The sequence below is a fragment of the Mesoplodon mirus genome, assembly GCF_964341445.2.
Source record: "Mesoplodon mirus genome assembly, chromosome: 1".
NCBI classification, from domain to species: domain Eukaryota; kingdom Metazoa; phylum Chordata; class Mammalia; order Artiodactyla; family Ziphiidae; genus Mesoplodon; species Mesoplodon mirus.
The window spans coordinates 39,799,270-39,817,076 of record NC_138976.1 but is presented as its reverse complement, the minus strand read 5'-3'; the positions used below and the strand labels follow the sequence as shown (position 1 = coordinate 39,817,076).

Here is a 17,807-nt window from a genome sequence, read left to right as displayed (position 1 = left end):
AGATGAAGCATTTTATGAAAACACACTAAGTTTTAGTATCTGTCAAAGAATGGATACCTATTTACAGAGCAAATAGCCATATAGTTTTTCTCATTAAGACCCTGTGGTAGGCCGAATAATGATCCACCAAAGATATTCACATCCTAATCCTTGGAACCCATGAATATGTTACTTTATATGGCAAAGGGACTTTGTTGATGTGAAAAAGGGTATAGACCTTGATATGGGAGGATTATCCTGGATTATTGGGGGACCCAATCTTATCATGTGAGCCCTTAAAATCAAATAGTCTTTCCCTGCTGCAATTAAAGGGAGATGTGACTATGGAAAGGTCAGAGGGATGCAACATTGCTGGCTTTGAAGACAGAAGGGTGTCCATGAGCCAAGGAATGTGTATAGCCTCTAGAAGCTGGAAAAGGCGAGGAAACATACTCTGCAGAGCCTCCAGAAAAGAAGGCAACCCAGCTGACACTTCGATTTTAGCCTAATGAGACCAATGTAAGGCTTCTGACTTACAGAACTATAAGATAACACTTTTATGCTGTTTTAAGCCATTAAGTGTTTGATAATTTGTTACAGCAGCCATAGGAAACTAATACAGGCCCATGCAGGCTAATCTACTTCAATGAAATATCCTACAGCACACAAAAACATTTTAACATGTGATGAAGCATTTTTGGATCAATCTACATACAACGTCTGGAAAAGTATTAGATGAGCAGTATTCATTAATTCCTGAGTGGTATGCTGCCCTGAAGATGCTTACCGAAACAGCCTGATGGTTTGCTTAGTGTTCACCCATAACGTGTTATACAAACCACTGGTAACTTGGGATGGTACACGAAAAAACACTTTCAAGTTTTCACAGTATCTTTACCTTTGCCTTCTACTTAGGGCATGCGTTGCAGGTTTTGTACTTAGAGAAGTTATTTATAACTTACTACATTTTAGTATATGGCCTAAGAAAATATGCCTCCTCTGGGTGTCCTGAGTCGTCGGTGTCCACACGGCTGAGGCGGCACTCCAAGCGGGAACCGCTCGCCTCCTAAAGTCCCTGGGTGTCCGGCAACTCGACGAAGGAACCAAGCGCCTAATATAAGCCACAAGATACGATCGCGGGGACGACGGTCTCCTGCCAGGCCGCCATCCTCCTTACCGGCCCTTAGAAGACCCACCGCAGGTTCACGCCCACGAGCATCTTTCTGCCTCTCTCGGCAACCGCAAGAGCCGCAGCAGGCTACCAGGCGATATCAAACTTCGCGATACTTGCAACTATCGCGGATGTTTGTGTTACCGGTTTCCTAGAGGAAAGACGGCCAGAAGATCGCTCCGCCCATGTCAACCAAGATTTTGTTCTCGCGAGATCCCGAAAACAGTTCGGGAGCCAGTTCTCGCGGGATTTTCCGAGTCAGGGCTGGAAGTTGTGGTGGGTCCCAGAGGGAGGCCTGTTACTGAGAGGGAGGTTAGGGGGTCGACCTGCCTGTTTGTTGTCCTCCCCCGGCGGCGGAGCCCCAGACGATTAGGTGAGCGCCGCCTTGCCAGCTTCCACAGCGCCCTCCGGCTCTGCCGCTGTCTCCAACGCCACCGGCCCTTCTCCCGGGACCCCGTCAGGCTCCACCTTTGCTCCCTCTCGTCCCGTGACGTCGGGCTTCGGGGGTCGGGGGGCGATGTACAGAGGGCGGCGGCAGGTGGAGTTGGCCGCCGTCCGCCCGCCAGCCTCCTCCTGGCGGTCCTCCGCCGCCTGTCAGGTGTTAAATGCAACCAGGCTGCCAGGCCCTTCCCCCTGGCCAGATGGATCTCTCTGTCCCGAAGCCCCGCGCGGAAACCGACAGCAAAGGTATAAGCTCCGAGCTCCCCTCTCTCCCCAGACAACTGTCTTTACTGCGTAGGGTTGGACCTGTTCCTGCCAGTTCCCTTGGGGTTGGGGTTTTACTCTGTGGCTCCTGTGAGTGACAGCTGGAGATTGTGAACCACCTCTAGGGCTGGGACAGTTCTTTGTGATTCAGAGTTGAGAACCTGCACTCTGAAGTCAGACTGCCCTGGGATCTAGTGCTGGCTCTGACAGTCATTTGCTGAGCAACTTTGGGTGGTTTCTTCGTCTGTAAAACTGAGATCTTTGCTGAGTGAGTTCTTGTGATTATTAAATGAGATGGTGTTAAAGCATTTATGTGACCCAGTGTCTGGCTCATAATAAACCCTAAGTACATGCTTGGTATTTTTATTCTCTGTTCTTGTATGCCTCAGTTCTTAGTGAATGGTAAATTTGTTATTAAGTAGGTGAATAAAGGTTGAGATATTTCATTCAGTTTATTACACAAAGAGCTTAATATATGATGTACTGAGTCAGGATCACCTTTAATGAGTCACCAAGAGAGGGTTTAAGGAGGGTATGGTTATCTGCCACAAGTCATCTGGGATGGCTTCTTGCCCCTAAATTAATAGCTTTCATTATTAATAGTGACATAACAAAAGCTACCAGATATTGAGTGCTTGTTCTGTGCCCAGAAATATGCTAATTGTTTATGTACATGTTTTCCTTTTTGGAAGATATTGATCTCATTAAATAGATGAGGGATTCAGAACTAAAGTTCAGAGACGTTTAAGTAACAAGCCTCAGCTCTGATGGCTAGGAATTGATGACACTATAACTCAGCGACCACAAATATAAATACCTATAGAAACCTGGCAGGTGAAATAAATGGATGAAGCTGCTGAGTGGAGATTATAGTAACTGGAATGCTCATACCTCATTTAAAAGGGGCAGGGCTACTCAGTTCCAAGGAATTGTTCATTCATGTGTGAACTGGTACAGCATTGTAGTTACAAGTTCAAATAGCTTGGTTCAAATCCAGGCTCTGCACTTTCTAGCTGTGTGACCATGGTTAACCTTTATCTGTTTCAACATTTGTAAAATGGAACTAATAATATTACTTACATGAAGGGTTGCTGTGAGGCTTAAATGAACTACTACATCTAAATTGCATGCCTGGCACACATAAGCCCTCAAAATGTTAGCTATATATAAATATTTGTTAATTTGACAAGTATTTGAGTTTCAAACATTGTCCCAGGTGCCCAGAATATGGCAGTGAACACAAGTCCCTGCTCTGGGGAGCTTATATTTAAGTTGAGATAAACAATAACAGACAGTTCATATTTTTCTCTGAAAATGGAATCAAGCAGGGTGAAGGAAGAGAGAGTGGCGGGGAGTGCTATGTTAAATTGGGTGGTCAGAGAAGATACCTCTGAGGAAATGCCATTTGAACAGAACCCTGAATGAAGTGAAAGAATCAGTCACTTTGGTATTTAGGAGGACCGTTGGCGGAAGGAAGAGAAATCTCAGGGGACTAAGGTGGGAGTATGCTTACCATGATTGAGGAATAGCAAGGAGGCCAGTTTGGAATGAAATCAGGAGAGAGGGAGGAAATGAAGTTAAAGAGGAACACAGGGACCAGATCAAAAGGAGCCTTACCCCTATTCAGTCCAAAAGGAAATCACCCTAATTTAAGCTATTTGTTCTGGAGTTTGAATACTGAGAGATAATCGCCCTGCTCAAACTTAACTGAATCTATTAATATTTAGTTCTAGAAATTACCCAAACTCAGGAACCAAATAGACTTCTGTAAGTTGTGTGAAGCCCATGAGGATTTTGCACATGCTGTATGTGCCCTCTGACTGACATTCTCTTCTTAGATCTCCTTACTTTTTTCATTTTATTTTATTTTATTTTATTTATTTATTTTTTGCGGTACGCGGGCCGCTCACTGCCGTGGCCTCTCCCGTTGCGGAGCACAGGCTCCGGACATGCAGGCTCAGCGGCCATGGCTCACGGGCCCAGCCGCTCCACGGCATGTGGGATCTTCCCGGACCGGGGCACGAACCTGCGTCCCCTGCATCAGCAGGCGGACCCTCAACCACTACGCCAGTAGGGAAGCCCCTAGATCTCCTTACTTTTTAAACTGTTTCCTCAGTACCTGTTTCTTACAGCACTCTGTTCTGCCAAAGCACTTAAAGCAATTTCATGTGTGTGAACTTTTGAGTATTTGTCTCTCTCATTAGATGTCAAGGTTCTATGAAATCAAGGATGTGTTTTTGTTAATAAATTCAGCTCATTTATTGAGTGCCTACTGTGTGCTGGTCCTGGGGATAAAATTTTGAAGAATACAGACATTTTCTTGGAAAAGATATTATTCTCTAGTGAGAGAGGCAGATTAAAAAAAGTGAACGTGATAATTAAACATTGTGATATGTGCTATAGAGGCAATAAAATAGTACAGAATAGTGGGGTTCCGTACTTTAAATAAGGTGGTCTGAGATAAAATCTCTGAGGCGATGACATAAAAACACCTGAGAAAAGACCTGCTTTAATATGCTTGAGTCAAGGGAAAAATTGATAGATTAAGTTGGAGAGGTAAGTAGAGGAAGATCATACAGGGTCTTATAGGCCATACATAGTAAGGAGCTTGGACTTTATTCTTTGTGCAGTGGGTCATTATTAAAAGATACTAAATTAAAGATTTACTAATAATTTATATTCTTAAATAGTCACTATTGCTGCTATGTGGAAAATGGATTGTAGAGGGAAATAGTGTCAGCAGAGAGAATGGAGAATAGAGAATGGAGTCTGTAGCAGTAACTTAGGAGAAAGCCAAAGTTTGGCAAATTACAGTCAAGGCCGAATTCAGCCTGACACTTGTTTTTTTGTAGATAAAGTTTTACTGGAGCACAGCCATACCCATTTGTTTATGTGCCTGTGGCTACTTTCGTGTTACAAGGGCAAGAGCCAGTATAGCCTGCAAGATGTAAAATAACAAGTAGCTAAAATCTGACTCTACAGAAAAAGTTTACCAACAGTTGTTTTAAAGTGATGGTGGCATGGAGGAAAGTGATACTTTTTTTTTTTCTTTTTTAGGGAGAGCCAGCAGGACATTCTGATGGAGAGGATGTAGGGACTAATATAAAAAGAGGAATAAAGACTGACTAAAAGTTTTCTACCTTGAAAAGTTGGTTAGACAATGATGGCCTTTTAATGAGATTTGGAAAGACTAGTTCTAAGCAAGGTTTAATCACTATTATTTTTGACATTGGTTTTCTTCATTTTAACTGTGTGGTACAGTTCTAGCAAATAATTGGTGTTAAATCATATATGTTGAAAAATAAATTAATGAATTAAGTCTTTAAAAGTTAGAAGGCATTTGCTGGATAGGTAGACAAAGCATGTGAAACAAATAATGTATTAAGAATTGTTGCAAGGCTTAATGTAGGTTTTAAGGCTCAAACAGTACTGTTATGAAATAGGGCCCATCAACCTATTTTTTATCCCTGTATAGTGAATAAAGGTTTTTTTTTTTTTGCGGTTCGCGGGCCCCTCACTGCCGCGGCCTCTCCCGTTGCGGAGCACAGTCTCCGGACGCGCAGGCTCAGCGGCCATGGCTCACGGGCCCAGCCGCTCCGTGGCACGTGGGATCCTCCCAGACCGGGGCACGAACCCGCGTCCCCTGCATCGGCAGGCGGACTCCCAACCACTGCGCCACCAGGGAAGCCTGAATAAAGGTTTTATTTTCACATTAAAACTCTTGTCTTTTAGAATAATATAACAATTCTCAAACAGTTTGGATGCAAAGATTAGAGTGGGAGAACAGATTTTTTTGCTGATTGTTTTATAAAAACAACAATCAAAATTAGAATAATGGTTTTACTTTTGAGGAACAACTGATGAGGAATAGTATAATGAGCTCTTCTTGCTGAAGAGAATATAGATGTACTAGTTATAATCATGAATGTTATAAAAGCCTAATTCAGCATCATTAGGAAGTCCCTGGGAAACTACCAATGATATATGATCTCAATGAGAAATATGTGAGAAAAATAATTCCTAGTATCCTTACAATTGTAGCCATACAATTCCTCTGGGATTCTTGCTATAAGAAATTCCATTTGGGAAATTATTTTTACTTAATTTCCTCTATTTGGTACCTTTTAATTGTACCAACAGTATACTCTGTAGGGGCCCTCTTCCTCATTCACAGTGCTGTATTTTCTGAATAGAAAATAAAAAGCTCTACAGTTAAGCACAGAATAAATTTGTACATAGAGACAAGTCAGACTCTTCAAAGAATAATAGAGTCTTAGCAGAAAGAGATCTTAGAATTCATCTCTTTTTTAAGAACCTTGGCTCTTCAAAACCTAGAAGGGAAAAAAAGCTGTGACAAAGCTGGTACATATCACTCTAGTTGAGTTGGAGATTCCCTTGGTTAGTTGTATACAGATTCAAGCAACATTTTAGAAGCAGCAATATTGACAGTGAGAAGAAACAGCTGTCTTCAGAGAAAGGAGATGGAGTAACTAAAAAAGCAGACAGAAGAATCACAAAAATATTGCTCTTCAGAGGATTTTAGCTTACCTGTTACCAGGTCCTATTCAGTGTTACTCTAACATATCATGAATGTTATACCTAATGTTCATGAGTCATCATGAATATTTAAATAAGTGGTTCTCAATCCTGGCTGTGCATCAGAGTCACCTTTTGAATTCAGCAGTAACAACCAAACACAATAATAAAACCAAATGCCCATGGCCCATATCCACTGAATCAGAATCAACAGACGAAGCATATATGGGGAGATTATGACACACAGCCAAGGTGAGAAAAACTGGAAATAAATTATGTACCCTTTATTATGATAATATACTTGAGGAAAATATACTTTAGGAAAATATTTGTACATGTTATAAGTATAATTTATCTTGTTTCAGACTTTGGAAAGGGTATGTGAGGAACACTTTTTTCTCATAGCAGTGGATAAATGAGGTATTACTTTATAAGTTAGATTTGTCAAGTTTATTTTCTCTTTTATTATTATAGATATATGGTATCCAGGAGAAAGATGTCTCGCCCCTTCTCCAGATAATGAAAAACTTTGTGAAGCAAGCATAAAATCTATCACAGTGGATGAAAATGGGAAGTCATTTGCAGTCATCTTATATTCAGATTTTCAAGAAAGGAAAGTACCTCTTAAAAGACTTCAAGAAGTGAAATCTGTTAAAGATTGCTCCAGGAATTTTATATTTGATGATGAAGATTTGGAAAAACCTTATTTCCCAGACAGAAAATTTCCATCATCTGCTGTTGCTTTTCAATTATCTGAAAATGGAGACTCTATTCCTTATACTATTAATAGGTATTTGAGAGACTACCAAAGGGAAGGAGCCCTGTTTCTCTATGAACACTTCATCCAAGGAAGAGGGTGTATTCTTGGTGATGACATGGGACTTGGAAAAACAGTACAGGTATTTATTTTAATTACTTTATAATTAAAATTCAATAAAGTCATACATATTATATCATATATATTACATACATGAATGGATACCATATGGAAATTTCTGTTTGTATCCCAGATCTTATAATTGTTTCGTGTGTGTGTGTGTGTGTGTGTGTGTGTGTGTGTGTTTGTCTCACACAGTACTTAAGGATGGTGTTCAGTCATTATTTTATCCTCAATATTTATTTAGTACCTATGAAATACATTATTTAAAATGATGTTATAGTATAACTTGACTTGTTTTTACCTTTGGTAATACTAGTACTAAGATATCAATTATATTTAGAGTAATTTAACTTTCTTAGTAATACCTTATGGAAGGAAAGCATTCTGACATTTGTTAAACTACATAGCATGGTTAAATTGACTTCTGCAGGCCTTTTGTGCATATTGTTGGAGTTTATCATAGCATAAATTTCTTAGTCTGGGATCTCTGGGCCACTAGGAGTTCTATTGGTGGACTTCAGAGAGGCCTCCTATTTCTCTAAAATGTGTGCCAGAATTTGTATATGTATATACTTTTCTGCAGATAGGCTCTATGTTAGTTATCTATTGCTGTATAACATTATTCCAAAATGTAGCAGCTTAAAACAATACACATTTATCATATTAAAGTTTCTGTGAGTCAGGAATCTGGGTACCATTTAGCTGGGTCTTCTGGCTCTGCCTCTCATAAGGCTGCAGTTATTTCAAGGTTGGACCAGGGAAGATTCACTTCCTAGCTTGTGTGGTTGTTGCAGGATTCACTTCCTTGTGGGTTCTTAGACTGAGGCCTGTGTTTCTCGTGAGCTATTGGCAAAGCCCTTCCTTGCTTCCTTACCACATGGGCCTCTTCATGGTGCTTCTCACAGTGTGGAAGCATGCTTCAACAGGGAGAACAAGTGACTGGTCAAGAGAGAGCACTAGTGAGACAGAAGTCATGGTCTTTTGTAACCTAATCACAGAAGAGACAGCCTTCATTTTTGCCATATTCACATCATTAGAAGCAGGTTGTGAGGTTCAGCCCGTACTGGGCTGAAGGGGGGACATTAAATAAAGTCATGGATACCAAGAAGTGGGGATTATTGGGAGCCTTGTCAGAAGCTGTGTACCACAAAGGTTTATAATCCAAGAAGATGAGAGTTCTGAACCTAGTCTTTATACTAAGCAATCACTCTGGATTTTCAGGAGTGTTTGTCTAGTGTGATTAAGTCCTTCTGTGTTTCCATCTTTACAATTGAATTTAAGCTACTTTATTCTTCATGACACCTCCATTGTTAGTGGAGTTCAAAGGTAAGCGAAAAATTAAGTTTAACATTTGAAAATAGCCAAATAATAGCTAGGTATAAAGCTCTGGTGTAAAAAGCTAGGGTAAAATTAAGTCCCTCAGTAATCATAGTGTGTTTCTATTAGCCATAATCTGTTTTCCTTTAATCTCAGACAATGCACATAGTTCTAGGCTTGCACATTGAAGGTGTTAAATAATTGCTTGTGGAATAAACGAATTTACTTTCTCAGGAGAACAGGTTCCAAAAATAAAGATAGGAGCCTTTTGGAAACTACCATCTGTGACCAAGATATGCAGATGAATATTAAAGGAAAATAAATCATAAAGCCCTTCTGTGACTGTCTTTACATATACTTTTACTGTTTTTGCCCATGCTAGAATGTTCTTTCCCACATGTCATTGACTAGTCAATGCCTGTTCACCTTCAAAATCAGAAACATGAGGGTGCTACAAAAAGTGACCTGCAATTTGGGAAACCCCACCCTAAACCTACTAAATACAATTCAAATTCTTCTGCACATTTTAGGCTCATATTAAACTTTCATCTTGGAAGCTCATGTCACAAAGAAATTCCCTTTATTTTACATTTTATAAGATTATTTTAAAAGTGATTTTACTGCACAATTTTATATTATCTGACACACTGAAATCATTGGAAGGCTTTGAGTTGTATCATATGCTATGACAGTGCTGCTATGAATATCTTTGAGGGCTCACCTTCTCAAGATTAGGAAATAGTTTTTGTACTAATTTTGATACATAGCTGGATTTATCTGATCCTTGGGGACCTAGTTCTCTGGTTATTATTCTTGTAACTCAGAAAATAATTTCTACATAAATAGGCGGTTTGGGGAGTTCCATTTAAGAGCTTCTGTGGATAGGATGACTAACCCAGTTGAAGAAATGTGAACAATAGTTAATGAGTTCACTAGAATTTAAAATGTAGTAGAATTAGGTGAAAATGTTCTCTGAAAATAGACCATTGGCAATTACTCTTTGAACTATAGTAGTAACTTCTTCATTTCTTTTTCCTTTTTTCTGATCTCATCCCTTAAGTTTTCCCCTTCATACATTCTAACTTGGCCGTAGTATGAAATTGAGCTCTTCTTTTTAAAAATGCTTGTCTTACATACCAAAAGAGTTTGCTTCCCTCATTCCAAATTGAAAAGTGGGTAAATTTAATATTTTACATTCTTCAAGGGATGAGGATTTAAAAATATCCATTTGATCTACTGACTTGGAAATCATTGAAATCTTTGAGTAAGAGCCATTTTGCTGGAGTACTGGGGGCACAAGCCAGAATGGAGTAGGTGAAGACATGGACACCAGAAGTGTGCTCATCTCTTTATACGACCTAGTCTAAGTAGCTGAAGGAGGATGGGATATCTTTTTTGTTTGTTTTGAACCATTTGGGGATAGGGGGAACTTGAGTATGTTTAAAGTGAATTGGAAGGATCTGATTGAGAGGGAATAGTTGCATATACAACATACATAAATATATACATGCATATGCTTCATATGTGCATGTTGATGAACACACAGACATACATAAATATGCAAAAAATGGAATCCCTACTACCTTACAAACTGATTTTTCCTCAACATCTTGTTATGAAGCTTTTCAAACACATAGAAGAGCTGGAACAATTGTACAATGAATACCCACATACCTACCACCTAGATTCTGTTAACATTTCATTATTTATGGCTTATTCACATATCCATCCATCCCACCATCTTTTGTTGAGTTTTAAAGTGGCATACATTAGTATGTTTTATCCCCAAACACTTGAACATGCATATCATTACCAAGGTTCAATATTTAATTATAATTATTATTTTTTTCATTTTGAAGTAAGATTTACAATGAAATGCAGAAATCTTAAATGTACCCACAATTCCATGAGATTTGACAAATACATGTCTCTGTGTAATCTGGCTAAACTGTGTAAGCTCTTTCAGGATATAGAGCATTATCACTCCAGAAGATGTCTTCACGTTCCTTCCTGCCACCCCCAAGAGACATCATTGTTTTGCTTTTTTATATCATAGATTAGTTTTGCCTTTTAATATAAATGGGATCATACAGATGTATTCTTTTTTTTTTTTTTTTTTTTGGTGGTACGTGGGCCTCTCACTGTTGTGGCCTCTCCCATTGTGGAGCGCAGGCTCAGCGGCCATGGCTCACGGGCCCAGCCGTTCTGCGGCATGTGGGATCCTCCCGGACCGGGGCACGAACCTGTGTCCCCTGCATCGGCAGGCGGACTCTCAACCGCTGTGCCACCAGGGAAGCCCGCAGATGTATTCTTATATAAGGCTTCTTTTACTTAGCATAATATTTTGTGATTCATCTTGTTATTGAGTGCATGGGTAGTTTGTTTCTTGTTACTGCTGAGTAGTATTGCTGAGTTGTATGGATGCTGCATTCTGTTTATCCATGCTCCTGCTGATGGACACCTGAGCTATTTCCATTTTTTAGCTGTTAGAAATAAAACTGTTAAGAACTTTCTTGAACAATCTCTTGTGTATCCCTTTCTCTTGGGTAAATAATTAGGAATGGAATTACTTGGTCATAAGGTGATGTGTGTTTAGTTTTGTATGAAACGGACACTTTGGAAACACTTTTCTTTCATTCCTATCAGCAGTGTATCAGTTATGGTTACTCAATAACCTCACAAAATTTGGTTTTGTCAGTCTTATTAAATTTTTGTTGGTTGTGTGTATATGTGTAAGTTTGTGTGTTGTTTATGTATTTGATTAAGGTATAATTGACATACAATAACTGTGTAAATTTATAGTGTACAATTCGATAAGTTTTACATATATTTGCACCCAAGAAATGATCACTGCAGTACCACAATCAAAATAATATATCACTCCAGGGCTTCCCTGGTGGCGCAGCGTTTGAGAGTCCGCCTGCCGATGCAGGGGACACGGGTTCGTGCCCCAGTCCGGGAAGATCCCACATGCCACAGAGCGGCTGAGCCTGTGCGTCCGGAGCCTGTGCTCCGCAATGGGAGAGGCCACAACAGTGAGAGGCCCGTGTACCGAAAAAAAAAAAAAAATAATGTATCACTCCAAAAGTTTCCTCATGTCTATTTGTGCCCATGATTTTTTCAACACCAATAATTCTATCACCACTATTTTCACTTTTAATTTTTAATTGGACTAAGAAGTTAAATTGGGAAAGAATGCAAAATCCTAGATTTTTATGAAAATTTCTTAGTGTTTTACAGAAATCTCACACCTAATTCAAAGGTAATTTGAAAATGACTATATATTTACATGATATTTAAACAGCTAATGTAACTATAATAAACAATTTCAACTGGAATATACAGGTTTGGGAAACTGACCTTTGATAATCAAACAGCTCAAATGATAGGAATGGAGTTGAATGGGCATTTACTATAAGGCCGTGTTTCTCAAAAGTGTGATTTCTGGGCCAACAGCATCAGCATTACCTGGAATTTGTTAGAATTGTAAATTCTTGGGTCTTGTCCCAGACATACTGAATCAGAAACTCAGGGGGTGGGGCCCAGCAATCTGTGTTTTAACAAACCCTCTAGGCAATTTGAGGTCCACTAAAGTTTAAAAACCTTTGCTCAGACTATACATTTTTCAGAGGTGATGGAAAACTTGTTAATCTGGTGAGTTGGTTCAGTGAAGGTTGATTAAGAGAGTGTTTAGTCTATGTGAATATTTATACATAAGATGACCATCTCATTTTTAAAATAAAATTGTAGAAACAAATAATATTAGAGATAATCTTGTTCAGCTTCTTTAAATGAAGAAACTGAGGCACAGGAGTACTAAATGGCTTCCCTCTAAGGACACATACAGGAAGTAACTTTTTTTTTTTTTTTTTTGCGGTACGCGGGCCTCTCACTGTTGTGGCCTCTCCCGTTGCGGAGCACAGGCTCCTGACGTGCAGGCTCAGTGGCCATGGCTCACAGGCCCAGCCGCTCCACGGCACATGGGATCCTCCCGGACCGGGGCACAAACCCGCATCCCCTGCACCGGCAGGCGGACTCTCCACCACTGCGCCACCAGGGAAGCCGCGGAAGTAACCATTTTAATTTCCATTCTAGTACTTTTTTCCCCTTCTTTCTCTTCCCTTTGCTGCCTCCATCTTGCAACCTTTTGTTCAGCTTTTAATTAACTGTATTCATTCATTCAATTAGTTGACATTTATTAAGCACTTAGCGTGGTCCAGGCCCTGTGATAGGCACTGAAGAGCCTAATAGATGTGCATGATCACTACCCTTACAGAGGTCACAAATGATGATGAAAAGAAATGTAGTTAAGGGGCCATCACCCAGTCTGATATTCCAGTGGAATTAAGTGGAGAAGCAAGCCTGCCTGGGGGTGTCAAGGAAGGTTTCCCAGGAAGTTGGTATTTTCATCCTTTGCTTTTTTTGTTGGGTTTGCTTTTGAAAGTTCACCAAAATTTAAAACTAATTTGAGTGATATCAGTTAGGACGTTGAGGGTTTTTTTGTTTCTTTTTTTCTCTGATGGCATAGTTCTAGTACAGTGTTTGAAAGGTTTATCATAAAAGAACTCATTCATTGAATCAAAGTGATTTTGAAAATCTTAATTTGGTAATTAGCTTTCATAGGCACAAAGTCTTAAAACACTATTATTAAATAAGTACATATGTGTTTTACGTGTTTATTTCCCCATCTGCTATGTGAAGAAGATGGTATTAGTACTTTTTGAGCAGCAGAGGAGAGATAAAATTTTGCAAACTGTAAAGATTTTCTTTGAATCTTTGTTTTTATATTATTTGATATTATAAAAAATGTCATTACTATACATTTAAAAAATATAGGTATAGTGAACCTCAATCCTGAGAGAAATGGTGGGATTGCTGATAATTACAGCTTTCTTAGGTTATTGTCAATACTATTTTTTGGATAATATGATCTTTAGTTGATTCAAAAGGTATACTAAAATTTAAAATTTCTTTAGATCACAAGTCATGTTGTTCACTCAGGAATATAGTAATAAAGAAAATAATCATATTGTCTTTATTTTCATTCATGGAGAAAATGCCATGACATCCAATGTGAAAGGTGAATTAACCTCCAGAGGCACAAAGCCTTTAAAGCAGAAACAAAAATGTCTTAGCATTTTGAAGATAAATTGCTTTTCTTGTTTTGGCATGTACTTCAGGTTTTAGAAGTAGAACTTTGTAAAGATAAATGTGCTAGGTCCCCTTTTCAAACAGCACTTTGTTGTTTCTGTTGTTTAAAGCAAGCAAAAGTCATCATACTTTTTGAAGTATGATTCCAAAGTACTTGCTTACCTTTTTATCTCCCAGGGAGATGAAAAATAAGGAAAGTAGGTTTTTTTTTTTTAATCCTATAAGAAATAAACAATTTTTGCTCTGCCTTCTGTTGATCTAAGAGGAGGTTTGTTGCGTTATTTGCCTGTCTCTGACTTATGCTATATATCACGAGCTGACTGTGTATGAGAAAAGATGGCCTATAAAAATGTTAGCCTGACAGTTTCAAAGGAACGCCTGTAAAAACAAAGCTTTCCCAGAGTGATATATCATTTCTGAAATGCAGTTTTTGGCCTTTTACTGTTCTATAGGTGGCTGATTAAATAGTTTTTTGTTCTTTTCATCTTTAATCATAATTTTAGAACTACTGTATTCCACATTAAAGCATGTTCTGTTTTTTTTTTTAGATTAGTTTTGTAAACCTACATTGTAAATATGTTGTTCTCCTTCTGTGAATTAAGATTTTGATAGACCTCTCCTGTGCTAGTATGAGTGACAGAGATGGCTAGATCTACACCAAAATTATGTATTCCCTTTGCCTTCTTGGAGTTGTGGCCAAATGACAAAGAATACGTTTCCCAATTCCCCTTTCATGTCTTGGGCTTGTCAACAGAGATGAGGGTGGAAGTGATGAGTGCTATTTACAGTCTTGGTACATAAAATCCACCTGTGCTATTCTTTGCATTCTCTCTTTCTCTCTGTCTGCCTTCTGGATGTTGACACATTACTGCTAGCATTACCCCAATATAATGAGCTAAAAAGTTTGTCAGTGGTTTTAAGTTAGCCTTTCTAGTTAGTGTGTATTCTCAACTAAATTCACATTTATTTTCATTTCAACTTACATTTTAGGGGGTGGGTGAATAATCTGTTAAGAGGTAGTGTAGACTATTTTAAAGGGATGCAAAATTTTTCTTTAAAATCATTAATGTATTTAGTGAATTAAGTAAAGCTAATCCATAATTAGAGCTTACAAATTTAATCATCTTTTATGGAACTTCTTCTAAAGATGAGATTTTGCAGTAAAATAGACATTTTATGTATCTTTGTTTCATGGAATTTGACAAGTTAGAGTTAAGATTGTATATCAGATAGATGAACAGATTGAATTATGAATTATCATAATTAGGACTATATAAGCATACCTCAGAGATATTGTGGGTTCAGTTCCAGACCATTGCAGTAAAGTGATATCATAATAAAGCAAGTCACACGAATTTTTTGGTTTGCTAGTGCACATAAAAGTTATATTTACACTATGCTGTAGTCTATTAAGCATGCAATAGTGTTATGTCTAAAAAAACAATGTACATACCTTAATTAAAAAAATACTCTGCCACTGCTTTATCAACTAAGTTTATGTAGTATTCTAAATCCTTTGTTGTCATTTCAGCAGTCTTCATAGCACCTTCACCAGGAGTAGATTTCATCTCAAGAAACCACTTTCTTTGCTTATGAATAAGAAGCAACTCCTCATCCCTATAGTTTTCTCATAATATGGCAGCAGTTCAGTCACATCTTCAACCTGTAATTCTAGTTCTCTTGCTGTTTCCACCACATCTGTGGATACTTCCTCCCCTGAAGTCTTGAACCTTACAAAAGTCATCCATGAGGGTTGGAATCAACTTCTGAATTCCTGTTAATGTTGATATTTTGACCTCTTTACATGAATCATGAATGTTCTTAATGACATCCAGAATGGTGAATCCTTTCCAGAAGGTTTTCAATTTACTTTGCCCAGATCCATCAGAGGAATCACTATCTATGACAGTTATCGCCTTATGTAGTATATATTTTAAATAGTAAGACTTGAAAATTTAACTGACTTCTGATCTATGAGCTGCAGAATGGATGTTGTGATAGTAGACATGAAAACAACACTGATTTTATTGTACATCTCCATTAGAGCTGTTGGGTTAACAAGTACATTGTCAATGAGCAGTAATATTTTGAAAGGAATCTTTTTTTTCTGAGTGGTAGGTCTCAACAGTGGGCTTAAAATATTTAGTCAACTATGTTGTGAACAGATGTGCTGTCATCCAGGCTTTGTTATTCTATTTATAGAGCATAGGTAGAGTAGATTTAGCATCATTTTAAAGGGCCCTAGCGTTTTCAGAATGGTAAATGAGCATTGGCTTCAACTTAAGTTACCAGCTGCATTAGCCCTTAAGAGAGTCAGCCTGTCCTTTGAAGTTTTGAAGCCAGGCATTAACTTCTCCTCTCTAGGTATGAAAGTCCTAGATGGCATCTTCTTACAATATAAAGCTGTTTTGTCTACATTAAAAATCTGTTGTTCAGTGTAGCCACCAACATTAATTAGTTACCTAGATCTGGGTAACTTGCTGTATGTTGGCACTTGCTGCTTCACCTTACACTTTTACGTTATGGAGATGGCTTCTTTCCTTAAACCTCATGAATCAACTCTGCTAGCTTCAAACTCTTATTCTGCAGCCTCTTCACTTCTCTCAGCCTTTGTAGAGTTGAAGAGAGTTAGGGCCTTGCTCTAGATTAGGCTTTGGCTTAAGGGAGTTATTGTGGCTTGTTTGATCTTCTATCCAGATCACTAAAACTTTCTTCATATCAGCAATAAGGCTGTTTCACTTTCTTATCATTCATGTGTTCACTGGAGTAGCACTTTTTTTTTTTTTTTTTTTTTTTTGCGGTACGCGGGCCTCTCACTGTTGTGGCCTCTCCCGTTGCGGAGCACAGGCTCCGGACGCACAGGCTCAGCGGCTGTGGCTCACGGGCCTAGCCGCTCCGTGGCATATGGGATCTTCCCGGACCGGGGCACGAACCCATGTCCCCTGCATCGGCAGGCGGATTCTCAACCACTGCGCCACCAGGGAAGCCCTGGAGTAACACTTTTCATTTCCTTCAAGAACTTTTCTTGTGCATTCATAATGTGGCTGTTTTGTGCAAGGTGCCTTGTTTTTGGCCTGTCTTGGCTTTTCACATGCATTCCTCACTAAGCTTAATCATTTCTGGCTTTTGATTTAAAGTCAGAGACGTGATTCTCTCTGTCACTTGAACACTTAGAGGTCACTGTAGGGTATTAATTGGCCTAATTTCAATATTGTGTCCCAGGGACTATAGAGTCGCAAGGAGAAAGAAGGAGAGAGGGGAACAGCTGGTTGGTGGAGCAGTTAGAATACACACAATATTTATTGATTAAGTTTGCTGCCGTATGTGGGCACAGTTCATGGCACCCCAAAACAATTTGAATAATAACATCAAAGGTCACTGATCACAGATCACCATAAGAAATATAATAACAGTGAAAACGTTTCAAATATTGTGAGAATTACCAAAATGTGACACAGAGACATGAAGTGAGCAAATGTTGTTGGGAAAATGGCACTGATAGACTTGCTTGACACAGAGTTGCCACAAACCTTCAATTTATAAAAAACACAATTATCTGTGAAGTGCAATAAAGTGAAGTGCAATAAGATGAGGTACGCCTGTAGTTTTCCTATAATGAAACAATCTGAGATGAGTGAAGAGGAAAGCAGTGGATTAGGTCTTATAGTGCCTCATTTAAACTGTTGTATGGTAGCTAATAGGTATTTTTTTTTTTGCCTTATCAGTAGCCTTTGAAGACCAGTTGCCTATAATTTAAAAGAATATATGTATCAGTGTGTGTGATGGTATGATTACAAACAGTAAAATGTACACATCCTTAAGATGAATGAGTTTTGACAAATATATATATGTGTGTATATATATATTTGTAATCAGTACTGTAATCAAGGTATAGAACATTTCCCTCACCATAGAAAGTTTCCCCATGTTCTTTTACATTTAATACCCCAGTTGCCTAAACTTTTTATTATACATTTTCTATGATTCTTTCTGTTTTAAGTTATATTCTAGGAAGTGTTGAGAACCCAAGGTGAATACTTACATCATCTATGAATTCACTAAATTCTA

The 17,807-nt window shown here is 38.6% G+C and overlaps 1 protein-coding gene across 6 annotated transcripts in view; it reads left to right on the top strand.

Annotated features, from left to right (window-relative positions):
* The first annotated feature begins 1,628 nt into the window (after nucleotides 1-1,628).
* The window catches only part of ERCC6L2 (ERCC excision repair 6 like 2), a 139,096-nt gene continuing 122,917 nt past the window's right edge, over nucleotides 1,629-17,807 (top strand). For 4 of the 6 annotated variants that reach the window (XM_082630971.1, XM_082630969.1, XM_082630967.1 and 1 more), the window contains exons 1-2: nucleotides 1,629-1,837; nucleotides 6,866-7,290. In XM_082630971.1, coding sequence (XP_082487097.1) covers nucleotides 1,756-1,837; nucleotides 6,866-7,290 — 507 coding nt within the window. In that variant the 5' untranslated portion in view covers nucleotides 1,629-1,755. Of the gene's footprint in view, nucleotides 1,838-4,926; nucleotides 5,061-6,333; nucleotides 6,644-6,865; nucleotides 7,291-17,807 lie in introns of those variants that run through there. The other 2 variants (XM_082630968.1, XM_082630970.1) reach the window with 2 other exon arrangements.